Source organism: Aplosporella prunicola (assembly GCF_010093885.1).
Source record: "Aplosporella prunicola CBS 121167 unplaced genomic scaffold K452scaffold_4, whole genome shotgun sequence".
NCBI lineage: Eukaryota > Fungi > Ascomycota > Dothideomycetes > Botryosphaeriales > Aplosporellaceae > Aplosporella > Aplosporella prunicola.
This window is the reverse complement of record NW_022983532.1, coordinates 760,487-782,609: the sequence shown is the minus strand read 5'-3', so window position 1 is coordinate 782,609 and position 22,123 is coordinate 760,487. Positions and strand designations below refer to the sequence as shown.

General features: G+C 53.5%; 12 protein-coding genes across 12 annotated transcripts; 6 read left to right on the top strand and 6 right to left on the bottom strand.

Annotated features, from left to right (window-relative positions):
• Positions 1 to 474: 474 nt before the first annotated feature.
• K452DRAFT_243817 (uncharacterized protein) lies at positions 475 to 1,862 on the bottom strand. The gene is made up of 3 exons (XM_033537925.1): positions 1,743 to 1,862; positions 1,458 to 1,647; positions 475 to 1,352 (listed from the first exon to the last, which is right to left on the bottom strand). Exons 1-3 carry the CDS (start codon positions 1,776 to 1,778, stop codon positions 511 to 513), a joined length of 1,068 nt encoding a protein of 355 aa, XP_033401334.1. The 5' UTR covers positions 1,779 to 1,862; the 3' UTR covers positions 475 to 510.
• Positions 1,863 to 2,132: 270 nt separating this feature from the next.
• K452DRAFT_122895 (uncharacterized protein) lies at positions 2,133 to 4,505 on the top strand. Its single transcript, XM_033535196.1, has 3 exons — positions 2,133 to 2,407; positions 2,460 to 3,754; positions 3,866 to 4,505. The coding sequence occupies exons 2-3, from the start codon at positions 2,539 to 2,541 to the stop codon at positions 4,216 to 4,218; spliced, it is 1,569 nt and encodes a 522-aa protein (XP_033401333.1). The 5' UTR covers positions 2,133 to 2,407; positions 2,460 to 2,538; the 3' UTR covers positions 4,219 to 4,505.
• K452DRAFT_283969 (uncharacterized protein) lies at positions 4,334 to 5,328 on the bottom strand. The gene has a single exon (XM_033539867.1). It carries the CDS (start codon positions 5,077 to 5,079, stop codon positions 4,792 to 4,794), a length of 288 nt encoding a protein of 95 aa, XP_033401332.1. The 5' UTR covers positions 5,080 to 5,328; the 3' UTR covers positions 4,334 to 4,791.
• A 37-nt stretch (positions 5,329 to 5,365) lies between these two features.
• K452DRAFT_243814 (uncharacterized protein) lies at positions 5,366 to 6,001 on the bottom strand. The gene is made up of 2 exons (XM_033537924.1): positions 5,825 to 6,001; positions 5,366 to 5,772 (listed from the first exon to the last, which is right to left on the bottom strand). The coding sequence occupies exons 1-2, from the start codon at positions 5,963 to 5,965 to the stop codon at positions 5,593 to 5,595; spliced, it is 321 nt and encodes a 106-aa protein (XP_033401331.1). The 5' UTR covers positions 5,966 to 6,001; the 3' UTR covers positions 5,366 to 5,592.
• Positions 6,002 to 6,210: 209 nt separating this feature from the next.
• On the top strand, positions 6,211 to 8,661 carry K452DRAFT_220999 (uncharacterized protein; the record flags this gene model as incomplete). The annotated part of the gene is made up of 3 exons (XM_033536492.1): positions 6,211 to 6,452; positions 6,509 to 8,276; positions 8,332 to 8,661. 3 exons carry the CDS (start codon positions 6,211 to 6,213, stop codon positions 8,659 to 8,661), a joined length of 2,340 nt encoding a protein of 779 aa, XP_033401330.1.
• Positions 8,662 to 9,555: 894 nt separating this feature from the next.
• Positions 9,556 to 11,663, top strand: K452DRAFT_295219 (uncharacterized protein; the record flags this gene model as incomplete). Its single annotated transcript, XM_033541789.1, has 7 exons — positions 9,556 to 9,733; positions 9,785 to 9,881; positions 9,942 to 9,970; positions 10,105 to 10,327; positions 10,393 to 10,539; positions 10,601 to 11,566; positions 11,624 to 11,663. The coding sequence occupies 7 exons, from the start codon at positions 9,556 to 9,558 to the stop codon at positions 11,661 to 11,663; spliced, it is 1,680 nt and encodes a 559-aa protein (XP_033401329.1).
• A 1,706-nt stretch (positions 11,664 to 13,369) lies between these two features.
• K452DRAFT_305603 (uncharacterized protein) lies at positions 13,370 to 14,299 on the top strand (the record flags this gene model as incomplete). The annotated part of the gene is made up of 1 exon (XM_033542915.1): positions 13,370 to 14,299. One exon carries the CDS (start codon positions 13,370 to 13,372, stop codon positions 14,297 to 14,299), a length of 930 nt encoding a protein of 309 aa, XP_033401328.1.
• Positions 14,300 to 16,505: 2,206 nt separating this feature from the next.
• Positions 16,506 to 17,489, bottom strand: K452DRAFT_305602 (uncharacterized protein; the record flags this gene model as incomplete). The annotated part of the gene is made up of 3 exons (XM_033542914.1): positions 16,506 to 16,874; positions 17,043 to 17,195; positions 17,328 to 17,489. 3 exons carry the CDS (start codon positions 17,487 to 17,489, stop codon positions 16,506 to 16,508), a joined length of 684 nt encoding a protein of 227 aa, XP_033401327.1.
• Positions 17,490 to 17,876: 387 nt separating this feature from the next.
• Positions 17,877 to 18,620, top strand: K452DRAFT_295216 (uncharacterized protein; the record flags this gene model as incomplete). The annotated part of the gene is made up of 1 exon (XM_033541788.1): positions 17,877 to 18,620. The coding sequence occupies one exon, from the start codon at positions 17,877 to 17,879 to the stop codon at positions 18,618 to 18,620; it is 744 nt and encodes a 247-aa protein (XP_033401326.1).
• A 516-nt stretch (positions 18,621 to 19,136) lies between these two features.
• K452DRAFT_122710 (uncharacterized protein) lies at positions 19,137 to 20,439 on the bottom strand. Its single transcript, XM_033535195.1, has 6 exons — positions 20,210 to 20,439; positions 20,028 to 20,127; positions 19,820 to 19,869; positions 19,469 to 19,649; positions 19,372 to 19,399; positions 19,137 to 19,160 (listed from the first exon to the last, which is right to left on the bottom strand). Exons 2-5 carry the CDS (start codon positions 20,112 to 20,114, stop codon positions 19,397 to 19,399), a joined length of 321 nt encoding a protein of 106 aa, XP_033401325.1. The 5' UTR covers positions 20,115 to 20,127; positions 20,210 to 20,439; the 3' UTR covers positions 19,137 to 19,160; positions 19,372 to 19,396.
• K452DRAFT_283964 (uncharacterized protein) lies at positions 19,815 to 21,200 on the top strand. The gene is made up of 6 exons (XM_033539866.1): positions 19,815 to 19,869; positions 20,028 to 20,130; positions 20,210 to 20,512; positions 20,564 to 20,662; positions 20,900 to 21,035; positions 21,172 to 21,200. Exons 3-5 carry the CDS (start codon positions 20,218 to 20,220, stop codon positions 20,965 to 20,967), a joined length of 462 nt encoding a protein of 153 aa, XP_033401324.1. The 5' UTR covers positions 19,815 to 19,869; positions 20,028 to 20,130; positions 20,210 to 20,217; the 3' UTR covers positions 20,968 to 21,035; positions 21,172 to 21,200.
• On the bottom strand, positions 21,175 to 21,839 carry K452DRAFT_221132 (uncharacterized protein; the record flags this gene model as incomplete). Its single annotated transcript, XM_033536500.1, has 2 exons — positions 21,175 to 21,701; positions 21,773 to 21,839. 2 exons carry the CDS (start codon positions 21,837 to 21,839, stop codon positions 21,175 to 21,177), a joined length of 594 nt encoding a protein of 197 aa, XP_033401323.1.
• Positions 21,840 to 22,123: the final 284 nt, after the last annotated feature.

Below are 22,123 nucleotides of genomic sequence, written 5' to 3'. Positions count from 1 at the left end.
GTGGCGGGGCGCGCGCGCGCGTGCGGGTTTCGGTGGGGGTTGGTTTTCGTCGGGTTCGTTCGTGGGGTATGTTTAAGAATCGGCGTGCGTTTGGAGTGAGGGCGGATGCGGTGCACGATGTGGGCGTGTGTGGTTTACTGGTGGAAGGGTGCGGCGTTCGGGAGCGGTGATGCTGGCCGCCCGCTGGGAATCCGCCGAGGGGCTAACTTATTGGGGTAATTAGCTGGGCGGTGCTTCGCTGGTTGTTCCGACCTTTCGTGGCGTGTTGATCCAGTGTCGTGGAGTGAGGACTGGTATGGCAAGTGCATAAGCTACTGTGAAGGGGTTTAGGAAGGGTCGGCCGATGTATGAGGACGTCCAGGTAAAAGGGACCTAAATATGGGCTGCCTAGTGAACAGGCAAACAACACACAGTACATCGTCTATCACAGAGATGCAATATCTCACATGCGCACTCACTCACATGCATGCTCCCCACTTTCTCACCTGCGCACTGAACGGAAACACACCACTAAAACAGCTCCTCTTCGCTAACATTATCTCCACGTCTCCTCGCCAGCCAAATACGCCCGCTCTCATACACGCCCAGGTACAGCCCGCTACCAACGAGCGTCCAGACGGCGCGAAGAGCCCCGCCACGCCAAAGCCCACGCATACCCTCTTGCGCCAGGATCTCGCGCACAATGGCCGCGGAAGAGAGGCGTCCGCGCGCCGCCTGTTTGACCATGCCCCCCGCTGCCGTCATTGCGTCCTTCGACGCCTTGACCGGCTTGCCAAACGCATCGACAAGCTCACCGGTATGGGGCTTCGCGCCACTGCTGTTGCTACTGGGCTTGCCCTCGCCGGCCGCCGCCAGCATCACGCGCGTCTTGATCACGTCAATGGGCGTGGTAACAATGGCGGCGATGCTGCCGGCTGAGCCGGCCGACACGGCGGTGATAATGCCGCTCTCCGCGAGGGAGCCAGTGCGGCGGCCGGTGCGGTCGCGCCACGCCTTGAGGCTCTCCTTCATGCGCTCAAACATGGGGAACTGCAGTGCAGTGAAGGGCAGGTTGCGTATGGCGAGGGCCGAGTAGCCGCGCCATAGGGCGAGCGGGTTCGACCGGAACTTGCGCAGCGTCTCGACCGTTGCGTTGCTGTGCGTGCCCGCGGCCGACGTATCGACCATCTGCGCGTTCTGCTTAATGACCTCGGCGGGTGTGAGGATTGCACACGAAACGAGTTCACCGACGCTGGAGGCCAGCGAGTGGATCACTGGCTGCGGCAGTAGGTGGCGCTGCGAGTGCGCGAGCATGGGGTTGTGCTCCGTGAGGAGCGATTTCACGCCCTCGTACGTCGTAAAGAAGGCTCCTGCTGAAAAAAGACGGCCGGGTCAGACGGAATGGCGAGCAGGAAGGGCGGCGACGGCGGTAGAGGCGTGCTCGCGTAGGGGGCCGTGGGTGCGGGGGCGGGGTTTACAGGAAGGCAGAGTGGCTATGATGACGCTGCCGACGCCCTGGTACAGGCCGCGGAACATAGCCGCGCGGTTGATGGTGTTGGTCGAGGCATTGACGAACAGGCGGTTGTAGTCGGGCGACTGCAAGCGCGTCTTGAGCGTGTCGAGGGGGTATACGAGCAAGTCGACAGAAAAGGCAGCGAAGGCGCCGGCCTGGGAGGAACGGTGCGGTTAGCAGTGGAGTGGAGCACTGGTGGTCGGGAGAGGAACGAGGAGTCGGGCGCAGGGTAGTGGAAGGCGCGGCTCACTAGCAGAATGTCCGAAGTGGTGTTGTTCTGGGACATTGAGGGCGGCAGGTGTCAAGAGGACTGGCAACTTCCCCGAAAAGTGATGATGTCGACACGGTAAATAAATTATCGAAGATGATCTGATAAAGCGCCGAGCCGGCACTGTCGGCGAAAATCCAAGGCAACCTCCGACGGTAGGGCTGCGCACGTGATGCACGTGACTCTGATGGTGCTGGAATTACATACCTACGTCATGCGTGCTGCTCACCGGAACCTCAAATAGGTGGACATCACTCTGATGATGGATGACGGGAGAGAGGCGCAGTAAATACTAGGTAAAAAATAGGCGCCTGACGGAGAGCCGAACCACGGCTCGTTGCGGCCCCAGCCGCCGCCGCCGTCCTCGCCCGAGACCCTGTTGTTGTCGCATTGCGTCACGGTACATCTTGCCCAGCCAACACCTTTGGCCCTCGCCCTTCTCCCCCACCACTCTCACGCCAACTGAGTTGCTCGGGCGCTTGACCGGCCTGCTAGTGTCTCACTGCCCGACTTCCTCGCGCAATATATACCCTTTCAGCCCGCCGCTCGCGCCTGCCTGTTTCCTGCCACTGCAACCCCGCCTTCTTTTGGCCCAACCTTGTCGCTCCCCTTGCACCACCCTCGTCTTCATCACACATTCCACCCTGGTAAGCCCCCTAACTGTCCGCCACCCGAGTCTTGCTCACTTTTCTCCTTCAGACACCTATTCTTCCTATCCGGCAACGCACACGCCTTAGTGTCCCCCAGCCACCTCTGGACCGCGTGCAAGCCTGAAAAAATGTCCGACTACGACTACGACGTGCCGCGCCGCTCGCGCCGCACCAGGGCGCCAGAGTACGTTGAAGAAACCACATACGTCCAGCGCGGATCTGCTCCTCAACGTGATCTCGTCTACCGCCCACGCGAAGAGAGCATCGAGGACATCCCGCGGGACTTTCCTCCGCCAGGCGCTGAGTACCGCAGAACCCGAGTACGCGAGAACTACGACCCACCTCGTCGTGCCCGCTCCGTCGGCCGCCGTGACTATGACGACTATTCCGAGTACAGCTACGCGCCCCGCGGCAGACAATACCGCGACGACTCCTACTACTCGGACGACTATGGCAAGCCGCCTCGTCGCGAGCGCCGCAAGTCCAAGGTTGGCGAGTTCATCGAAGACGCCGGCCTGGGCGGCATCGTAGGCGCCGTGCTCGGCAAATCACGGAGCAAGAGCAGAGACCGCGGCCGCGACAAATATGATGACCGATACGACGACAGGTCCGACCGCTATGATCGCCGCGATTCCTACTATGACTCACGGAGCCGAAGCCGAAGCCGCCACGGCAGGTCCGAACGCAAGTGGCAGCAAGCAGCCCAGGCCGCCCTCGTCGCCGGTGCTGTCGAGGCCTTCCGTAGCCGCAAAGACCCCGGTCCATGGACGGGCGAAAAGGGCACTCGCATCGCGACCGCAGCTCTTGGTGCCGCTGGTATCGATGGACTTGTCGACCGCAACCCGGAAAAGAAGAGCAAGCGCCACACGGCCGAAGCCGTCATCGGTGGTCTCGTCGCCAACCGACTCGCGAACGGTCCAAGAGACCGCAGCGGCTCTCGGGGCCGTTCTCGCTCGCGCTCTCGTTCACGTGCCCGCTCGCTCTTCGGCCGCAGTCGTTCCCGTGGCCGCTCCTCAAGCCGCGGCGGCGGAGGCGGCGGAGACCTTAGCTCCCTGAAGAACCTCGCTGGTGCAGGTGCCGTCGCCGCTGCCGGCAAAGCCCTCTACGAACGCGTGCGATCCAAATCCCGTCGTCGCCGATCTCCTAGCAGCTCGAGCGCCGACAGCTTCGTTCCGTCACGCGGACGTCGATACGGAGGGGGTCGCTCACGGGGCGCCCCTTCGGATGGTGGATACTCAGCAGCAGGCCCAGGCGTAGCCGCAGGTGCGGGGGCGGCCCGACGTGGCAGCAGCGTGTCGTCGGAGTCGACGACGGACATGGAGAACCAGCGGCGGAAGATGCGAGGTAAGGAACTCCTCACTGCCGGACTAGCCACAGTGGCGACGATCCACGCAGCGCACGGTGTGTACAGCTCGATGGTGGCGAGTGAGAATCGGCGCCAACTGGTGTCGGAAGGGTCCATGTCGCCAGAAGAGGCGCGCAAGCGCAAGAGCAAGAACATGCTGCAAGACGCGGCGGCGGTGGGCATCGCGGCGCTGGGGATCAAGAGCGCGTTCAGCGAGTGGAAGGAGATGAACGAGCAGCGGCACACGGTGCACGAGCTGGAGACGCGGCGGCGCAAGAAGCGCAAGGAGCGCGAGCGCCGTGCCCGCGAGCAGCCTGGTCGCGGCTTGCCCCCTGTCGCTGCTGCTGTGCCTGTGGCTTATCCGCCGTATGGTGGTGCTTCTACCTACGCCGATGCTAATCCCTACTCGGCAGGCAACTTGCCGCCTCCGCCCATGGGCGCGCCCTCGGGACGGTATGTCTAGTACGTCGAGCGAACGAGCTGAGGAGACGAGCGGACGAGCGGATGCGCTGCCCATGGCGGCGTGCCGTGCCGTGAAGTTGGTTGGCTTGAAGGGGTTGATGAGCGAGTGAGTGAGTGGCGGACGGCGATGGCGATGGCGGAAGGAAGGAAAGGGGGCGGCACGGCAAGGAGTACCAGCCAGGACTTCTTCCATGGCTGATTGATTGACTGATTGCTTCGGCTTTTCTTTGCTTTGCTTTTCTTTGCGTTGGCTTTACATTGACTTCCATCATGAACTGAAACGAACGGACGAACGGACGAACGACGGCATGACTTGATGACATGAAGAAGCGGGCTCACGAGCACGCGCGTTTTACAACGGGGTACGGGACACATACATGCTAGCGGTGTGGAGCGACTCTTCTTCTCTTTTCTTTTCTTTTTCTTCTTTTCTGCTGCTGGTTTTGGTAGGGGGCGGTTTCTTTTTCTTTCTATTTTCGGGCCTTGCGTCCTTATGAAGACTGCTGTTTCTTCTCTTTTTCTTTTCTTTTTCTTCTTTCTTTACTTGGCTTGGCTTGGCTTGGCTTTACTTAATTTACTCTCTTGCGCACTTAGTTACCCTATTAGTCGATTGGTTGGTTGGTTGGTCGGTCACTAAGTCAGTCAGTCTCACTCTTGCTTTGCTGGTGCGTGGTGTGCTTGCTTGTTTGTTTGTTTGCGCGCGCGCGTGAGCGTGTGTGTGGTTGTGGTTGTGGGTGTGAGTGGGGGTGGGTGGTTGTGGTGCCTGCTGATATGGCCTGGAGTGGGTTAGGGCAGGAGATGGGTGCGGTTTCGGCTCACTTCGGTTCAGTTCTGTTGGAGGCGCTGGTGCTTGAAGAGGCATGGTGGGCAGACTGTGGGATGAATACGGTATACCAGACGGGCAGATGGACAGACGGATGGATGGATTAGATTGTGTGGGGCTATATTTTTATTTTATTTTATCGTTTTATCTGGTTGGTGGTGCTTTTTGGAGAGAAGTGTTTGCTTTGGCATAACGAGATGCTACCAGACTGAATAATAGCCCTCCCTCTCCGCCGTCTTCTGATAATAATCAGCTTTGAAAAGTGAAAGTGCAAAGGGCGGTAGGTGGATACCATTTAGCGGCTCGCAAGCCGGTCTTTTTTGTTGTTGCTTTTTTCTGTGTTCTTCACACTTGAGCCTCTTTGATCAAGGTCCTTGCCAGTGTTCGTACATCTCATCTATAGAAGCTTCTCAGGTAAGAATCACTAGGTATATGTACATACGTGCGTGTGTCAACAAGTATGTAGTAGGTAAGAGAGTATTAAAGGTACAGCGCCGTGATGCGGTCGGAGCCGGCATGTCCGTTACAGTGGGATGTCGTTTTGCGTGTTCCTCAAATATAACGGAACATATTGTTGCGCACACTTCTCTTCATTGAGGCAGGTTGGCCGTCCTCATATTCCACTCCGGATTCCCCTCCGTCGCCGGAAAGGCCAGCCATCTTCATCTTCAGCTCTTCATCGAGCTCGGCTTGAGTCTTTTTCTTTTGCTGAGGCTGGGTGGCCTTTGATTCCTGTCGAACAGTTAGACATATCTTCTTAAATCTCGGGCTCGTACCCAACTACCTCTTTCTTTTTGGTGGCGTCCTGCTCCGTACTTGACCTCGTGTCGGAGGAGGCAAATCGTGACGGAACGGCGATCCTTGTGGCCGCCGTCCGAGGGAATAGTCTTGTCGTCGAAGGCTTGAGCAACTTTGTTATCGCCATTTTGTATGAAGTGATTTGAAAGGTGCAGGAGACATGTTTGACGTGCGCGCAAAGCACATGTCATGATGCCCGTTACGTCAATGTCAAGCAAAATTTAGCTATTCCCAAAAAAGACTAGCGCGCCAAGACGGCGGTCCGCCCTCAGCTCGAGATTCAGAGTTCGATGCAAGCACGGCAAGTCGGCCTCGAACAATTCCGCGACATCACCTCCAACCGATCGCCGCCGCGCGAATCAACGCGTCAAAATGCCCGTCGTCAAAGGAGGAGTCTGGACGAACATCGAGGACGAAATCGTCAAGGTCGCCGTCTCCAAATATGGCCTGAACCAGTGGGCGCGCGTCTCCTCGCTCCTCGCTCGCAAGACCCCGAAGCAGTGCAAGGCAAGATGGTCGGAATGGCTGGATCCGAGCATCCGCAAGGTGGAGTGGTCGAAGGAGGAAGATGAGAAGCTCCTGCATCTGGCGAAGCTGATGCCCACGCAATGGAGGTATGTCTGGGTCGCTGCTGAAGCAAGGGTAACAACAGACACTAACCATTGTCTAGAACTATTGCGCCAATCGTAGGACGTACGGCTACGCAGTGTCTCGAGCGCTATCAAAAACTCCTCGACGAAGCGGAGGCAAAGGAGAACGATGAGCTTGGTTTGGGAGGACCAGAAGGCGGCGAGACGGCGGCGCCGAGCGCTGATGATGTCCGGAAGCTGAGGCCCGGCGAACTCGACCCAGACCCCGAATCGAAGCCCGCGCGCCCGGATACGGTCGACCTCGATGAGGACGAAAAGGAAATGCTCAGCGAGGCGCGGGCTCGTCTCGCCAATACCCAGGGAAAGAAGGCGAAGCGCAAGGCTCGCGAAAGGCAGCTCGAAGAATCGCGGCGATTGGCAGTGCTGCAGAAGCGTCGCGAGCTCAAGAATGCCGGTATCAACATCAAGGTCACTACGGTCAAGAAGGGCCAGATGGATTACAACGCGGATATCCCATTTGAGAAAGCGCCCGCTCCCGGTTTCTACGACACGGTAGATGAGGAGGTACAGAATGAAAGGCAAAGGGAGGCATTCGATCCCAGGAAACAACAGCTTGCAAACAAGCGGAAAGCGGATCAGCAGGAGGATGGCGAAGACAGGAAGAAAAGGAAGAACGATAAGGGTGGATCCGAGGCAGTCTCGGCGGCCGCAAAGAGAGCTGCGCAAATGCAAAAGATCCGCGAAGCTGAGCAGAGCAGCAAGAGGAGGACGCTTACGTTGCCTGCGCCTCAGGTCAGCGAAGCGGAGCTTGAAGACATTGTCAAGATGGGTATGATGGGCGAGAGGGCTAGCCAACTGGCTGGTAGCAGCGACAACGAGGCCACTAGGGGTCTCATTAGCAACTACACTGGAATCATTGGCAACACTCCTATCCGCACTCCGCGTGCACCCCAGGAAGAGGACCGTGTTGCAAACGAAATCCGCAACGCCCGCGCCCGAACAGATACCCAATCGGCTCTCCTTGGTGGGGAAAACACGCCTATGCACGAAGGAGAGACCACCGGATTTGGTGGCGCCGCACCTAGCAAGCAGCAGATTCAAACTCCGAACCCCATGGCCACGCCTTTCCGCCAGGGCGGCGGCGCGGGAGCTACGCCTGCACGGGGTCCTGGTGCGACTCCTTTGCGGACGCCGCGCGACAACTTCAACTTGAACCGTGAAAACGGTATGCAATTAGTTGGACAAACTCCCCGCGATATCAAAATGCGGGAATCCGCTATGCGCAGCGACATCAAAAGCAAATTCGTAGCTTTGCCAAAGCCAAAGGAAACTGAATGGGAATTGGAGTTGCCAGAGGAGCAGCAAGAAGCTATTAGGGCGGAAACCGGAACGGAGGATGCTGCTATTCGTGATGCCAGGAACAAGGCTATTCGCGAAGCAGCTGAACGCGTGGAGTTTGCCCGTCAAACGCAGGCCTTCCAGAAGGGCTTGCCGCGTCCATCTGTGGTTAATGTCAACGCCATGCTTGAAAAAGCATCGAGCGTTGCGGATCCCGCCGAAAGAAGCATTTTGGAAGAGATGACACTTCTCATGGTGAACGATGCGACTAAGTTTGGCAAGGCCAGAGTCAGTGGAACTTCGAAGCCACTTGAAAATTTTGGCGACGAAACGTTGCAACGCGCACGCATGGAGATCGCTTTGGAACTTTCCGCAGACGATGCAAGGAAGGACACCGAGGAGTTCAGCAGAGCTTGGGAGGAGCTTCATCAAACCTCAGTGTTACCTGGGCTTGCAGGCTATGGAGAGGATGAGATTGACGAGCACCAGTTGATGGCTGAAACATTTGATGTAAGTCTCAAACCCAGATGTGCCAGTAACACACAGCTACTAACACTGATTCTAGGCTGTTCAAAACAGAATCATGGCAACCGCTGAGCAAGGCAACAAGGTCGAAAAGAAGCTCGCCTTGCATCTTGGCGGCTATCAGCAGCGTGCCAAGACGTTGCGCCAAAAGATTGTCGATGCGCACGAGGCCTATGAGAAGACGGCCACTGAACTGGACTCTTTCCGCACGCTCCAAATTTCAGAGGAAGCCGCGATCCCAAGGCGTCTGGAGGCTCTCAGGGACGAGGTTACATTCGTTAGCCGGAGGGAACGCGAGGCGCAAGAGCTATACCGCGCTCGCAAGGCAGAGCTGGACCAGCTCGAGGAAGGCATTAATGGCTACCGCTAGGGTAGAACAAGTGTATGTTGCACGCTGGAAGCCACACCGAGTCTGACTGGAAGGGTATCTGTTTTCTGTCGTTTGATCGCACGGTCAACGGAGCTGCAAAATCACACTTAGCCGGGACGGCAGCCACTTGGATCTGATCGAGCCGTTTGTCGCTCTGGGCACACGACATGGTGGAGCACCCCAACCTGATCTCACGCTAGATCTTATAGAAGCAGTGCGACGCCAAGGGCTTAGGCTCTTCTGCCAAGTCCCGCAATGCGGAGAGGCAACAGATAGAGAGCACGGTAGCGTGGGCCTTGCCGTGTTTAAGTAGTGTCGTCAACAGTAGGTAGGCCCTTTTTCCGCAATGGCCAGTGCTCCTGAGAAACCATCAGCAAACAACGCCCGTGCCCTGTTGTTGTGTGGGGTTTGGAGGGGCAGCGGAGGTGACGTGAGCGGATAAGTAACCCAAATCCGGGGCCGCATCCTCGGAGACCCCGAGTCAAGGGTGCGGGTGCCGAGGCGCATTTCTTGGAGCTTCTAACTACACGCGGCACAATTTGAAGAAAAAAGAGGCGAGTCCCAGTTATCCGGAATTTTCGTAGTCAGCTCTCCGCGTGTCCTCGTTTCTTTTGTGACACCACGGCCTACTACCTACGTCTTGTCAGGTTTCTCCAACTTGCGCACCCTGCCGCTAGCCAGTCAGTTATCAGGTCCACAGCTGCTTATCGCCCGTGGAGCCTTACCTTGCCCACGCCCATACCTATTTATCCTCAACACTTCCCGCGCGCCTTTGCTTCCAGTCCTACTCGCTGGCCCATGGACTTTGTGATCGAATTTTTCTGTCTTCTGCTCAAGCAAATTCACTAGATTCGCAGGTGTTCTTCAACTGCCGGCTACTGTTCTGTTAAGAACATGTCTGCGACTGGCATTGACCTTGTCGGCGCCGCCCCGCCTGTCACCCATAGAGAGGACAAAGAACTTGGGGAAAAGAAGCCTTATCTGGGCAATGAGAGTCCGGAGTCTGGCTCTGTCCAGGTGCCTGGCGATCATACGCATAGGCGGCTCAAGCCTCGCCATATCCAGTTGATTGGTAAATGAAGAAACTTTAAGCTTTCAAGTTATATTGGCTGATTTTATACAGGAATCGGAGGCACAATAGGCACTGCACTTTATGTCCAAATCGGGCAGGGGCTACTCAATGGCGGCCCAGGAAGTCTATTTTTGGCTTTTACACTATGGTAAACGATTTCGACAGCGCTCGATGTTTGACCATTCGGCTCATCACAAGGTGTCTTTAGGTGCACGTTCATTCTGGCCATCACAATCAGTGAGCATGATCTCTTTCGTTGTTGGAGAGCCCCGACGCAGCATCACCTTCAGTTGAAGCCCAGCGCGCCATTATCCGACCCGGAGCATGACTGGCCAAAAAGCGATAAAGTTTAAGAGTGCTGACCACCGCAGGCATTGCCGAAATGGTGACATATCTGCCGATTTCCTCGCCCTTTATCCGCTTCGCGGGCCGTTACGTCGACGAAGCCTTTGGTTTTGCCGCCGGGTGGAATTTCTTCATCTTCGAGGCGGCGTTGGTGCCGTTTGAGGTCGTGGCTTGCAATCTAATCATACACTACTGGAGCGATGCCGTTCCAGCTGGTGGTATTATTGCAATCGTCATTGTTCTCTATGGGTTCGTTATTTCTTTGTGCCGGTGTGATATGTCCTTGAATTGTGCAATGCTTACCTTCTGCCTAGGTTAATCAACGTGCTTGCCGTCGAGTGGTATGGGGAAACGGAATTTTGGGCCGCGCTGGGAAAAGTGCTGCTGATCGTCGGTTTGGTCATGTATACATTCATCGTCATGCTAGGAGGAAACCCGGTCGGTGACCGCTTTGGTTTCAGGTATGTAGAGACATAGGCCGTGAACCTAGTTTACCGATATGCTAATCACCTCTCTGTACAGATACTGGAACAACCCAGGGGCTTTCGCAGAGCTGTACAAGACCGGTGACCTAGGCCGTTTCCTCGGGTTTCTCCAGTGTCTCATCCAAGCCGCCTTCGCCATTGCCGGGCCAGACTACGTCTCCATGGCCGCAGGAGAAGCCGAGAACCCGCGGAAAGTGATGCCGCGTGCGTACAACGCCGTCTTCTACCGGCTGACGGCCTTCTTCGTCCTCGGCTCGCTCTGCGTCGGCATCAACGTGCCCTACGATGACCCGGACTTGACAGCTGCGTTCGAAAACAGCGAGCCTGGCGCTGCTGCCTCGCCATACGTCGTCTCGATGAACAGGCTGCGGATTAAAGTCCTGCCGGATATCGTCAACGCAATGGTCCTGACGGCCGCCTTCTCTGCCGGCAATAGCTACGTCTACTGCGCATCGCGCTCGCTGTATGGGCTCGCGCTGGAGGGCAAGGCGCCCAAGGTGCTGACCCGATGCACGAGGAAAGGCGTGCCCATCTACTGTGTGTTGATCGTGCTGGTCATCGCGCTGCTGTCGTTCCTGCAGGTCTCGAATAATGCGGCGGTCGTGCTGCGCTGGTTCGTTAACCTTGTTACTGCCTCTCAGCTCATCAACTTCAGCGTCATCTGCTTCACGTTTATCCGATTCAAGAAGGCGTGCGATGCACAGGGCTTGAGTAGGGATGATTTGCCTTACAAGGGCTTTGGACAGCCGTATGTCGCGTGGTACGGCTTCATGGGCTGTTTTGTCATGACGTTTGTGGGCGGGTATACGGTGTTTTTGCCGGGCAAGTGGGACGTCCCGACATTCTTGTTCTCGTACTTCATGATCGGTGCTTGCCCCCTGCTTTACATAGGATGGAAGCTGGTTCATAAGACGAAGTTCAGGAGCCCGATGGAGGTCGATCTGCACCAGGACTTGGACGAAATTGAGGAGTATGAGAGAAACTACATCGAGATGCCTCCGAAGTAAGTCGAATGATTGTTTTTGTTTTTTATGCAAAGGCTGACGCGATGCGCGACTAGAAACACGGCAGAAAAGATTTTCAACAAGGTCTTCAGCTGATGCAAAAAGAAAGGTTAGTTTTGGCTTGAAGATGTAGTCATTTGATTTGACAGTTTAGTCTCGCTGTACATTAAATCACATTCGTTTTTATTCTTAGGCAACCATACGAAATTACCCTAGATAAATATCGAAGACCTGCGACCAAGGTCATAACGTGGACCGGCATCGTGTGGCTGGAAGGGGTCGCGTTTGCAGAGGTACATTCCCGGTCGACGGTGATTGGTCAGGAGGCGACTCGCCCTTCTTATTTACTTCCCTCTTTCGTCACCCCCCTGGCGGAGTTTTCTCCGCGACTGGATTCCACCACATATGTCAAGCAGACCAAGCTGCACTGGCCTTAGGAAGGATGCAGGTATAACTTCGAACACCGACGGGGAGCAGGACCGCCCCCCGAAACTTTCCAACTCCAGCACGTTGAATTGCAGCTGAGCACTAAGCTGTGTGGTAACCAATCTGGGAAGGCATCATGTTGTTTGTGGTAAGGTGCTGCATGTGCTCGTTTTGAGAAGAACGTCGGACGTCTACGGGGAAATGGGATGGCTTCCGGTTCATGGGATTACCATGTAACAGAGGCGGCCATGGGTATTGGTTTGGGCCCGGCTCTGGGTGACAACGCCCTAGCTGGTTAGGGCCCCTGCATTTGTGTCCAACTTAAGAGAGAGCTGACTTCAGACCGTCTTCCCGCGTGCTGACGCAGCAGTTACTGCATCTCTTGTTCGCGTTCATCATGACACCAAGGTCGCGTCTTTGACAGAGACAAACCTTAGCTCTCGGACCGACCGGTTAGTGATGCGTGTTCATTTGCTCTTAGACGAGAGTGCCGATTCTTGGAAATCATTTTGACTGTTAATAGCAACAGCTCATCCATCTCCATCTTTTGCTTCTATTCTCTGAGCTTTAATTTGCTTTTCACCTAATAAAACACTAATCGGGCTGTGCCAACGGTGTTGCTCTCTGCACCGCTAAGAGGAAGTGCAGTGGTCGCGATTTTCAAGAAGCTAAAACGTTCTAGGCAGGAGCTTCGTCGCTTCCCAAAATGCTGTCAGTGACCTCCCATCTTATGTCCGGGTTAGAATCCAAAACTCACAATCCATAAGATTCCCCATCAACAACCGCCCTCAACGGCAATGCCAAAAGAATAGTCTTCCATCAAAGTACTCATTATCATCGCCTGTTTTTATCTCAGTCTTTTCCACGTCCGAGTGCTATACCACAACTGTACAGAGAAGCACGTTGCGTTGCAAGCCTTTCCATCATACATTTTCTGTCTATTGTTATAGCGCAGTCAAGTGTTGCCTTGTCGCCTTTCATTTTGGTATGTACTCCGTTATTTCCAGTGAGCGCAGTTGGAGCTCTAGATGTGAACAGAAGAAAGCTGCGCTAATTTTAGTTTCAGGGATTGCAAAACCCTCGTGGCAGTCACTCAAGCAATCGCTTAGATGTATGCGACTTGGGTTGTGCTGCAGGAACACGTTTGGTCCAGGCACTTGGACAGCAACTTTCACTAGTAGGCTCACCTTCGCGAGAGCTTGAGAATTAACACGAAACCCTTTCACACTTCTTGTGTGGCATCACAGCCTCACCGCCTTGTTGCCTGGGCCTTGCTTCACTGTTAAGGAACATTCATCGTGCGCGCACTTATGAAGCCTCTCTTCTTGGACCAAGTCTGCGATCACCTCTGCTTGACTGCGCAACGTCTCCAAAAGATGCAACATTGTCTTCACACACGCCAATGCAAGTCACTCATTTATAAGCTCACAAATCGCCTAGAAGTGAAGCTGGACCCAGATACTTGGTCGGGACAACCTTACGTCATCCTCCGCATCACTCTTAACAGCTGCCACCCTAACACAGCGTCTTCCTCGCTGGGCGCAGTCATGGAGCCCCCCATCTTCTGTGGCCAAGAGCTCACTGGCCCTCCTCAGAGTCATGGTACGGACACAGGATCCCAGTCGCTCCACACCCAATCAGATGCAGGTAGCTTCTTTGACATGAAGATAACAGATGACGACCAGATCTCCTTCATCACCCTCTCGAGGATCCTCTCAAAGACATCCAGCTTCTCGTCCGTTAAGAAGGGCTTTCTCACCAATGCCTTTGGACTCTTCAAGCCGCTCACCAAGAAGTACAAGAAGGATGGTGAGATACACCACGTACTTCACTCACCAAGATGCACTGATAGTGCAGACAACCCCACCGCCGCGAACGAGCCCTTTGAGGAGATTCATGAGCTTGAAGCCAAGGATGCTCGCCAGGTCTTCGCGCAAAATGAGCCCTTCGAAAACATCACCGAACACGAAGCCAGCGCGATCAAAGCAGAGGAGCAGATTGACATCTACGTTGCGCGCAAGGCCATCTCAGGCCTCATGCGAGCCGCCGAAGAGGTCATGGAGTCAACCAAGGAAACGCTCACAAGCGCTAAGGACGCTGCCTTCAACAGGATACGCTCGCTCCGCACAGTCTACACTTTCCACGGCATGGAGTGGGCGTACGTGCCAACCCCAGAGGAGGCAAAGTGCGAGTGCTACTGGCACGGGGACGGTTGGAAGTTCTGCTCTGTCCGAGACGGCGTCAAGCCCTTCAGCCCTCACTACTCGGACAAGTGCAAAGAGTTGGGACTGTCTACCGGAATGTGATTGTCCTGGTTGCTCCTCAAGTGGCAGGGTTGGGGTATAAAGGCACAATTTCAAACTTCGTTGCGTCTGGCACGGGTATATACGAAGGACGGACGATCAGTCAAATAATGTCTAGCTGCTTACACAGATACAGCTGTTCCAAATTGTATGGTGCGCCGTATGACAGATCCCGTGTGTATGACCTATCACTGAAAGCCAGCTTCTATCTAAGACAGGGCGTCACTCAGTTCGGCTCTCCGCCCGCCTCCGATTTGCCTGCCTCTCCTGTTACTCCATAGCTTCGCCAGATCAGTCGTGTACGAACACGTGGGTAGCATAGCCTCAATCAAGTCGTCCGCATAGCTCGGACTTTCCAACTTCATCCATTCGAGTCAACAGTCCCCATAGACCCATATCCCTTGACCTGGCCATAGCACACTTCACTTCATACGCACGTCAACCCACAAAAAGACAATGCTATTGGCGTTGGACCACGAGAGAAAACTACAGCGAGCTCGCCAAAGAAAGGAAAAGCGTACTTACCTCTAACAATTCCAACAAACAAAGTCTTACTTACCATTTGCTATCACACACTCCATCCCAGCACCAGACTGGCCCGCAGTCCAGCGACCTCTAATATACAAACTTACCTTCTTCCCCTACCCAGCATCTCGATTCCCCTTCTCAACTCTTGTCCAACTCTTGTCCTCTCAACATCTAAGCAGCCGAAGCGAACCGCATCTCCCTCAGCTCATCATGCACCGCCCTCTCCCTCGCCTGCTCCTCCCAGGCACACTTCCCGCAGAGCTGGTCCTCGGGGCGCGTCGGCAGCGGATCGTCGCCGGCAGCAGGCATGGCGGCACAGGTCGGCGGCGTGGCGGTCCAGAGGCCCTCGGTACAGACGCGGAGCGTGCGCTTCGTGTCGGCGCAGGCGGGGCAGGTCAGCACGTTGTAGTGGCACATTTTGCTGCGGTCGTGGGCGCGTGTTGCTAGAGTGTTGTGGGGTTAGTTGGTTAGTAGGTGGATGAGTGTGTAAGGGGAAGCTGTGGCTCCGTGAGTTGAGTGCGCTGGGTTGTCTTGCTACAGTGGAACAGGCATGTATTTGTACAGCGGAGTTGGGTGCGTACAATGTTGCTGTTTTGGTGCGTATACAAAGAAGGATTCGCGATGCCCTGTCGTGGACAAAGACTACCGCACGAGTATGTACCTTGGTAGCACGCCACTCGGCACTCACAAAGCGTGAAGCCATCTTTTCTGTGCGCGAACATCGCAGTGGGTTTGGCAAGAAAGACACTATATAAGCTTTACAATACAAGCACCCCGCCACCAGCCCGGGAGGCCTCCCAGGCTCCTGCCTCTGCCCTGCGGTGACAATGCCTGTGACGCCCACTGCCCATTTCTCTGAGTGCCTCTCGACCCATTGTGATGCCCACTGATGAGTGCCTGAATGGTGAAAGTGACGACTGTGCCTGCCTGACTGACCCACTGACTGAGTGATCGTGACAAGATGATGCCAGTGACGATGAGACTGCGATGTGATTGTGAGATGTGCTAATCCGTGCACGTATTGTGCGTGTGTAGTTGCAAATCTGATTCCATTCTTTCTCTTTCTGTCTTGTTGGTGTGTTGTCTGTGGCACTCGGGATGTCTGTCCTGGTCTGTTGCGGTGAATAATGAGATTGTCATTGGAAGAGGGCCTGGAAAGGGGGCCTGGGAAAGAGGCCTGCTTCTGCATGCATCTGTGCTTGCCAGTGCGGTTGCTCCTATGCCTCGTAAGTCCTGAAGCTAATTTTATTTATTTAATTTAATTTAATTTATTTTTTTATTATAATTTGTTTACAAAATGTTTCTTAAGTCCTTCCTTATTCTTCAGTGAGTGAGTGAGTGAGTAAATGATCGAGTGAATAGATGTAGCGTGTTAGTTAATGCTCAATGTTCGGCTACAGCTTTCTATGCATTCCGGCAGGTTCCAAGTAATGAGGCAGCTCATGTTGATGATGTGAGTTTGGAATACACCTGGAGACATTGTGTTCGAATTTCTTAGTAGAGCCACTACGGATGTATAGTTACATCCATCTAGCTACAGTTCATTCAGTACCACCGGTATGGAACATGTTTCTTTCACTTAGCGGCAGAGGCAGAGAAAGGATAGAAAGAGAAGCCTGTAGGCTACCACAAAACTTAAAATATTCCGAACTTATCTAGGTGGCCGGTCAACTTACCCTTACTATAACCCCCTCGCTAGTCTTATCAGCCGTCGAGGGCCTAGACTTAGCATGGAAATAGGAATGAGCTCGACGAGGTCCTTGGAGTTGTTCCACTCCAAAATGGCATCCTTGTGACAGTCGCGGAGCTTCGTCATACCAGGAGACTTGGCCGCCTTGAAGCGCTGCTCGAGAATTCCAAGTTCATCCAAGAGGTCCTCGCTCCACATAGCAGTTTGCGAGACGGACCACTGGCTATTAGTGGTACCATCTTCGCCGATGCTGCTGGCGAGGAAGTAGCCTGACTCCGTCCACTCAGGTCCGCCGTGGTTGTCGAGTCCGTGGTTGAGGGGGAGGTAGAGAATGCTGCCAATGATGCGGACGTTCTGGATCTGGGTGGTGTTGAAAACTTTGTTCTCTGATTTAGTCTCGTCGGGCTAGGTCTTCTTGGCCTGAGACCTGTTGCAGAGAGGCTCATCGGGCTGGACGACCTCGACCGCGCAGAGCTGAAGGTATTTAAGGCGGAGTCTGAGCGGGTTGCATTCAGAACTCCACTAAACGTCGTCTTGCTCAAAATCATAGGGAGAGAGATTGCATTTAGTACCGTCCTCATCAACACCTAGGAGAGGACCCTCGATCTCGAGAAGGGCGTGAGACCACCACTTCAACTCGTTGACAAGAACTTGCTCTAGGCCGAGTTCCACTGGGTCAAGCTGTTGGAGTCGACAGCATCGATCGGCCTAGCCAACTGCTCTGGAGCAAGATTCTCCCAGAGCATAGCCCGTCGTGAACATACCACGCGGGCTCTTGTGCAAGCCCTCGGGAGTATTAAGTACGCCTTAAACTTTGTCAGCATTCGTGTATGGTCTCCAGAAAGCACAGCTCTCTGAAAATGCATTGCTTAGCGTCTTGGGAGCAGCCTCGCCGGCATCCCACTTGGAATAGAACACATTGAACAAGCGGTAGAGATATCCCGGACGGGCCGGAAAGTTGTCCTTTAGATCCATGGTGGTGTTTTTTGGGTTGTTGTTCCTTGTTTCGTCAGTGTCTGACGGGCGGAGTCGGTTATGGCAAAGTACGAATGATAGAATTTACATATGTTGGTAACAGTAAACAGTACTGCAGCAGCCTGCACAGTATGTTCACACAAAGGGGCTTACATAGAATATCGAGTTTAGTTTTGATATGTGACACATTGTCTGCTAACTTGATTCGGTATATACCTGTGTTGCCTGTAAAGCCCCGGAACAGTGTGAGTGCCGCGTGTTAACCTGGTAGATGTACACAAACAACCCGTGTGAAGGAGACTAGAGAACGCTAGTATAAAGCCTCCTGGGCGGAAGCTTACTGCTGAACGGACACCCAGAGAAAAACATCTTCAGCACAGAGCAAAAATGTCTTTCACGCCCATCCAGAACGCAATCAACCATATCGAAAGAATCATGAAAGAACTCAGCCTCGAATATTCAGACATCTCTCGTGATATACCTGCTGAACACAGTACTAAGGAAATCACCGATATGAACAACGCCGAGATGGTTCATATCGTCCGGGCGCACCCTGAGATAGCTGCTCGCATGCCACAGTCTGTTACAGCCGAGCTTGAAAACATTCAGAACTCTACGGCCGAGGACACGTCCGCCAAGAACGACGAGCATGCTCTGAACACGGAGACTGGACAAGCCATGTTCGAGGAAATCGCCAACCGCCTGCGCGAGGAGTTCGTTGCTATCCTCGAGAACCATGCTGACATCCTTGAGGAACACGCTGAGGACACCGGTATCTATGAGGAGGAGGTACTCGCTCAAGATATCGCCCAGCGCGTTCACGATGAGAGTGTTCGGCTGCATAACGAAGTCCTTGGACAAAATCAGGAGGCGCGCAACGAGCTCCTCAGGGGACTCAACACTCACTGTGTTTCAGTTGTTGACGACATCGTAGAGAAGGTCTGTGAGCGGTTCGACCTCCATGTCTCGACCTTCATCCTGCTGATCGAGTCGCCTTCGTACCGACCTAGCCGATTCGAAAACTTGATCAGTGGTGTCTACTACAAGATCTTTATGAATGCCAAGAGCTGCGTCCGTCAATGGGAGGAGTGGAGAGAGAAGCTGAGGTCTGGTACCCCCAACTCTGTTTGAGTGACTTCTTGAGTCCCTCCAAGTAGTACCCTGAGGTATCACTAGAGAGGTTACCAAGAGTCTTGCGGCTCGGATGTCGTCCCACTCATTTCCTGGTCTTGGTTTTTATCGAATCCCCAATCACACCTACACTGAGCACAACACTAACCACTTGTACCGAACCCCGGGCTTGAATTGACAAGACAACAAGACAAAAACACGAGAACACAAAAAAAAAAAAAAAAAAGATAGAAAACCCAGAAAATGTATTTGAAATGTACCAAAAGTACTCCGCAGTGACTGTATGACGTGATCCTCCTTAAGTAGTACCCTGAGGTACCACTGGGGAGGTTACAACTAAGTGATGATCCCTACGAAGGGACGGCGCGGCATAATGATGAAGGAGCAAGCCTGCTCGCCTCGATAGTGCTGAATGAATGATAGAATTAACAAAAAAAGACAGGAAGTAGATGTTTCTTACATTGGTAACCATTAGTTCCATCAATGGTTCCTTAATTACTTAAAAATTACTAGTCCCTATGAAATAATGTACCGGACTGACTTTGAGCTCCTTAGCTTCTTTTCTCTTGTGAGTTGATGATTTATATCGCGACTAGACGGCAACTAACCCAATGAACAAGCTCAAGGAGTTTTTCAGCATACCATTGTATTTCTACAGACCAGGTGTTGTACACAATCATGGAACTCGTAGCATTTTATACTAGCAACTCAATCGTGAATGGTCATTAGTAAAAATAGAAATGCCACGCACCTTTAGCAGAATGAATTATACTTGGTCACTACAAAATGGTATCTACGTTAGTCACATACGTTCCCAGGTGGTTTGCGACGCGGTCGTGGTCTACTACCTCGTGGCGAATGCGACAAACGGAAGTGCTATGCCATCCCCGGCTACTGCTGGTATCCGCCCTCAACAAGATGAAGAAGGGGAAGATAAGGGCGATAACTAATGGGTAATCCTGCGTAGTGGCTCCGAGGAAGGGAAGGAGCAGAAACATGGGAAAAAGGATAGCGATCGAGAGAGACACCCTAAAAACGACATCAGCTAGATTGTCCCCTTCCTGAATTCTGACACGGTAATTGCTTTCAATCATCTTAACACACACCCTTCCCCGCTTGCTCTTCCGTGTTTGATTTCATCTTCGACGTCATTCCTCGTCAGTAGTCAGTGTTGCTTCAAACCCGGGTGGGGGACTTGCCGGTTACCACGGGAACTATTCGATGTGCTTAAGTGATCATACGCCAATTGCTACCGCCCAAATTAAAAAGAGTTAGCTTGATTGAAGCCATTCTCCATAAAAACGGCTATGAGGCCGGCGAATGTAGTGTGTGAACGCTTAAGGTGCATTGTATAAATAATATGCACGGTATGTTAGGAAAGGATTACCACGAACATAGACAACATACCTTAACACGCGTCTTACTCAAGTCCTTATAAGTCCAGCAGAGCCTTGCCAAAACACCCACTCGCATCATGCACCCACTCATACACATCGACTAATCAACGCTGCTACTTGACATCATGAGCTTCTATAGTGCTTTCCTTCGCACTTTCATGTGTGGCGGTCATGACGATGACAACGACGAACCTTTCAGGATGATGGAGAACGACAACGTTTCCGAAAAACCTAGCCCCCCCATTCGCTCTGGTTCATCGAACTCCTCGCCACTCTGGTTTGTTCGCCGATTCTGGGTCAACCACGAACACAGCTTCCATGAGGGCACCACAGAACACAACTCCGGTTACAGCAACGAGGCCAGCGACGAGACCAGCACTGAGGTCAGCGACGAGGCCAGCACTGAGGCCAGCGACGAGGCCAGTACCGAGGAGGATACATCCGATCACCTGAGCCTAGCTTCGTTGGAACATAGGTCGCAACCAACGCTGTCAACTATTGTGGAAGTCAACGAAGAGTACGGAAAGTACGGAGGAGAAACTCTACCACCGTTGCCAACTACAATCGAAGTCGACGAAGAGTACGAAGATTCATCGGAATCTAATTGGCAACCTCTGTCAACCACTGCGGAAGGCCGTAAAGAGCCTAAGTGGCAACCACAGCTGTCAACTATCGCGGAAGTCTACGATGAGTACGAAGGCGAAGGAGAAAGCGGATGAAGCGTACGAAATGAAGCGTACGAAATAAATGAAGCGTACGAAATAAATGAAGCGTACGAAATAAATGAAGCGTACGAAATGCAAGTAAGACGAAGTGTACAAGTACAACGAAGAGTATCGCACGGTCTCCATAGCCCTGGATTGATGAAATGAGGTTACAAACCTATATCCAGTACGCGCCGAGAGATGGAGATTGGCGACATGGTTGCCGCAGACAACAGAATTTATTGACTTTACCCATAAACAATCACACGTCAGCACTAGCGGATAGTGCAATATACCATATCAATGAAAAGTGCCTAAATATGCGTTGTTGTTAATAACTTTTTAGTACTGTAGAACGCCAACATACCTCATTTACAATCCAAGAGAGCACTGAGGTAAGGCTCATGCCAAATTGAGCGGAGAAGCGAAAGTTTTCTTGTTTTGCTTTACCTTTTACACTCGCCGGGCATCCTGTCTTCTCCTCCACTGATCCAAAGCCTCATCGGCGCTCTTCCCCATCTCTTCCCCACATCTTTCTCCGACCAGACTCCAAGTCCTACTCCTGATAATACTCTCCACACTCCGTTCGTTCCTCATAGTGTTCGCCAACATCTCGGTCCGTACCTCTCTCGGAAAATACCTTCCACTGTAAGGATCCAATCGCTCGTCCACAATCCGCTCTCTCGCTCGGGCGCTCTCCACCTCTCGCAGTATCGCATCGGGATCATCGGGATCTGGGGAAGTCGCCACGCTAGCACAGTAGTTTATGACGTCTGAGCGCATTTGCCATGACGGGAAGAGCACCTTCTCTTTAAAGTATTGACAGCTCGAGGCGGGAATCTGACGGCGTGTGCCTGGAGGGAGGGTCTGCCGTTCGGAAGTCGACGAGGGATCGAAGCCTGCCGAGGCAGGCGTGAGGAGAGAGTTTAGGTTTTGCGTTATGGAATCATCAATGGTGGCGCGGGAGAGACGGAGGAAGTCTGGTTTGGTTGTTGGTAAGCAAGTTGGTCTTGTGAAATTGTGTTCTAGCAGGTGTATTTGAATGACATACCTCTCAATGCTGTTTGGTTAAAGCAGAACTGCGGCGTCAGCGAAGGACGATCGTATGCCTTTGACATGGTGTCGTTCTGTGCGGGAGCTGGCCGCTCGGTCTTGTTGTCCGCTGGAGCGGCGGACGATTTCTTCCAGAATAGGCCTGCCGTTTTGGATGATATGTACAGTGGAAGGAGGGAAAGATACTATCTGCCGCCAATGAGCACTTGTGCGATGGAAAGCAAGACAACGGAGCTCCGGAGCCATGACTCGGAATCCAGAGCTGTCGCCTGAGGTTCCCAAGCTCGGACCAGGCTTGGCATTTGCGTCACATTGCTAGTCGCGTCATGCACGCGTTCCAATTAACGCG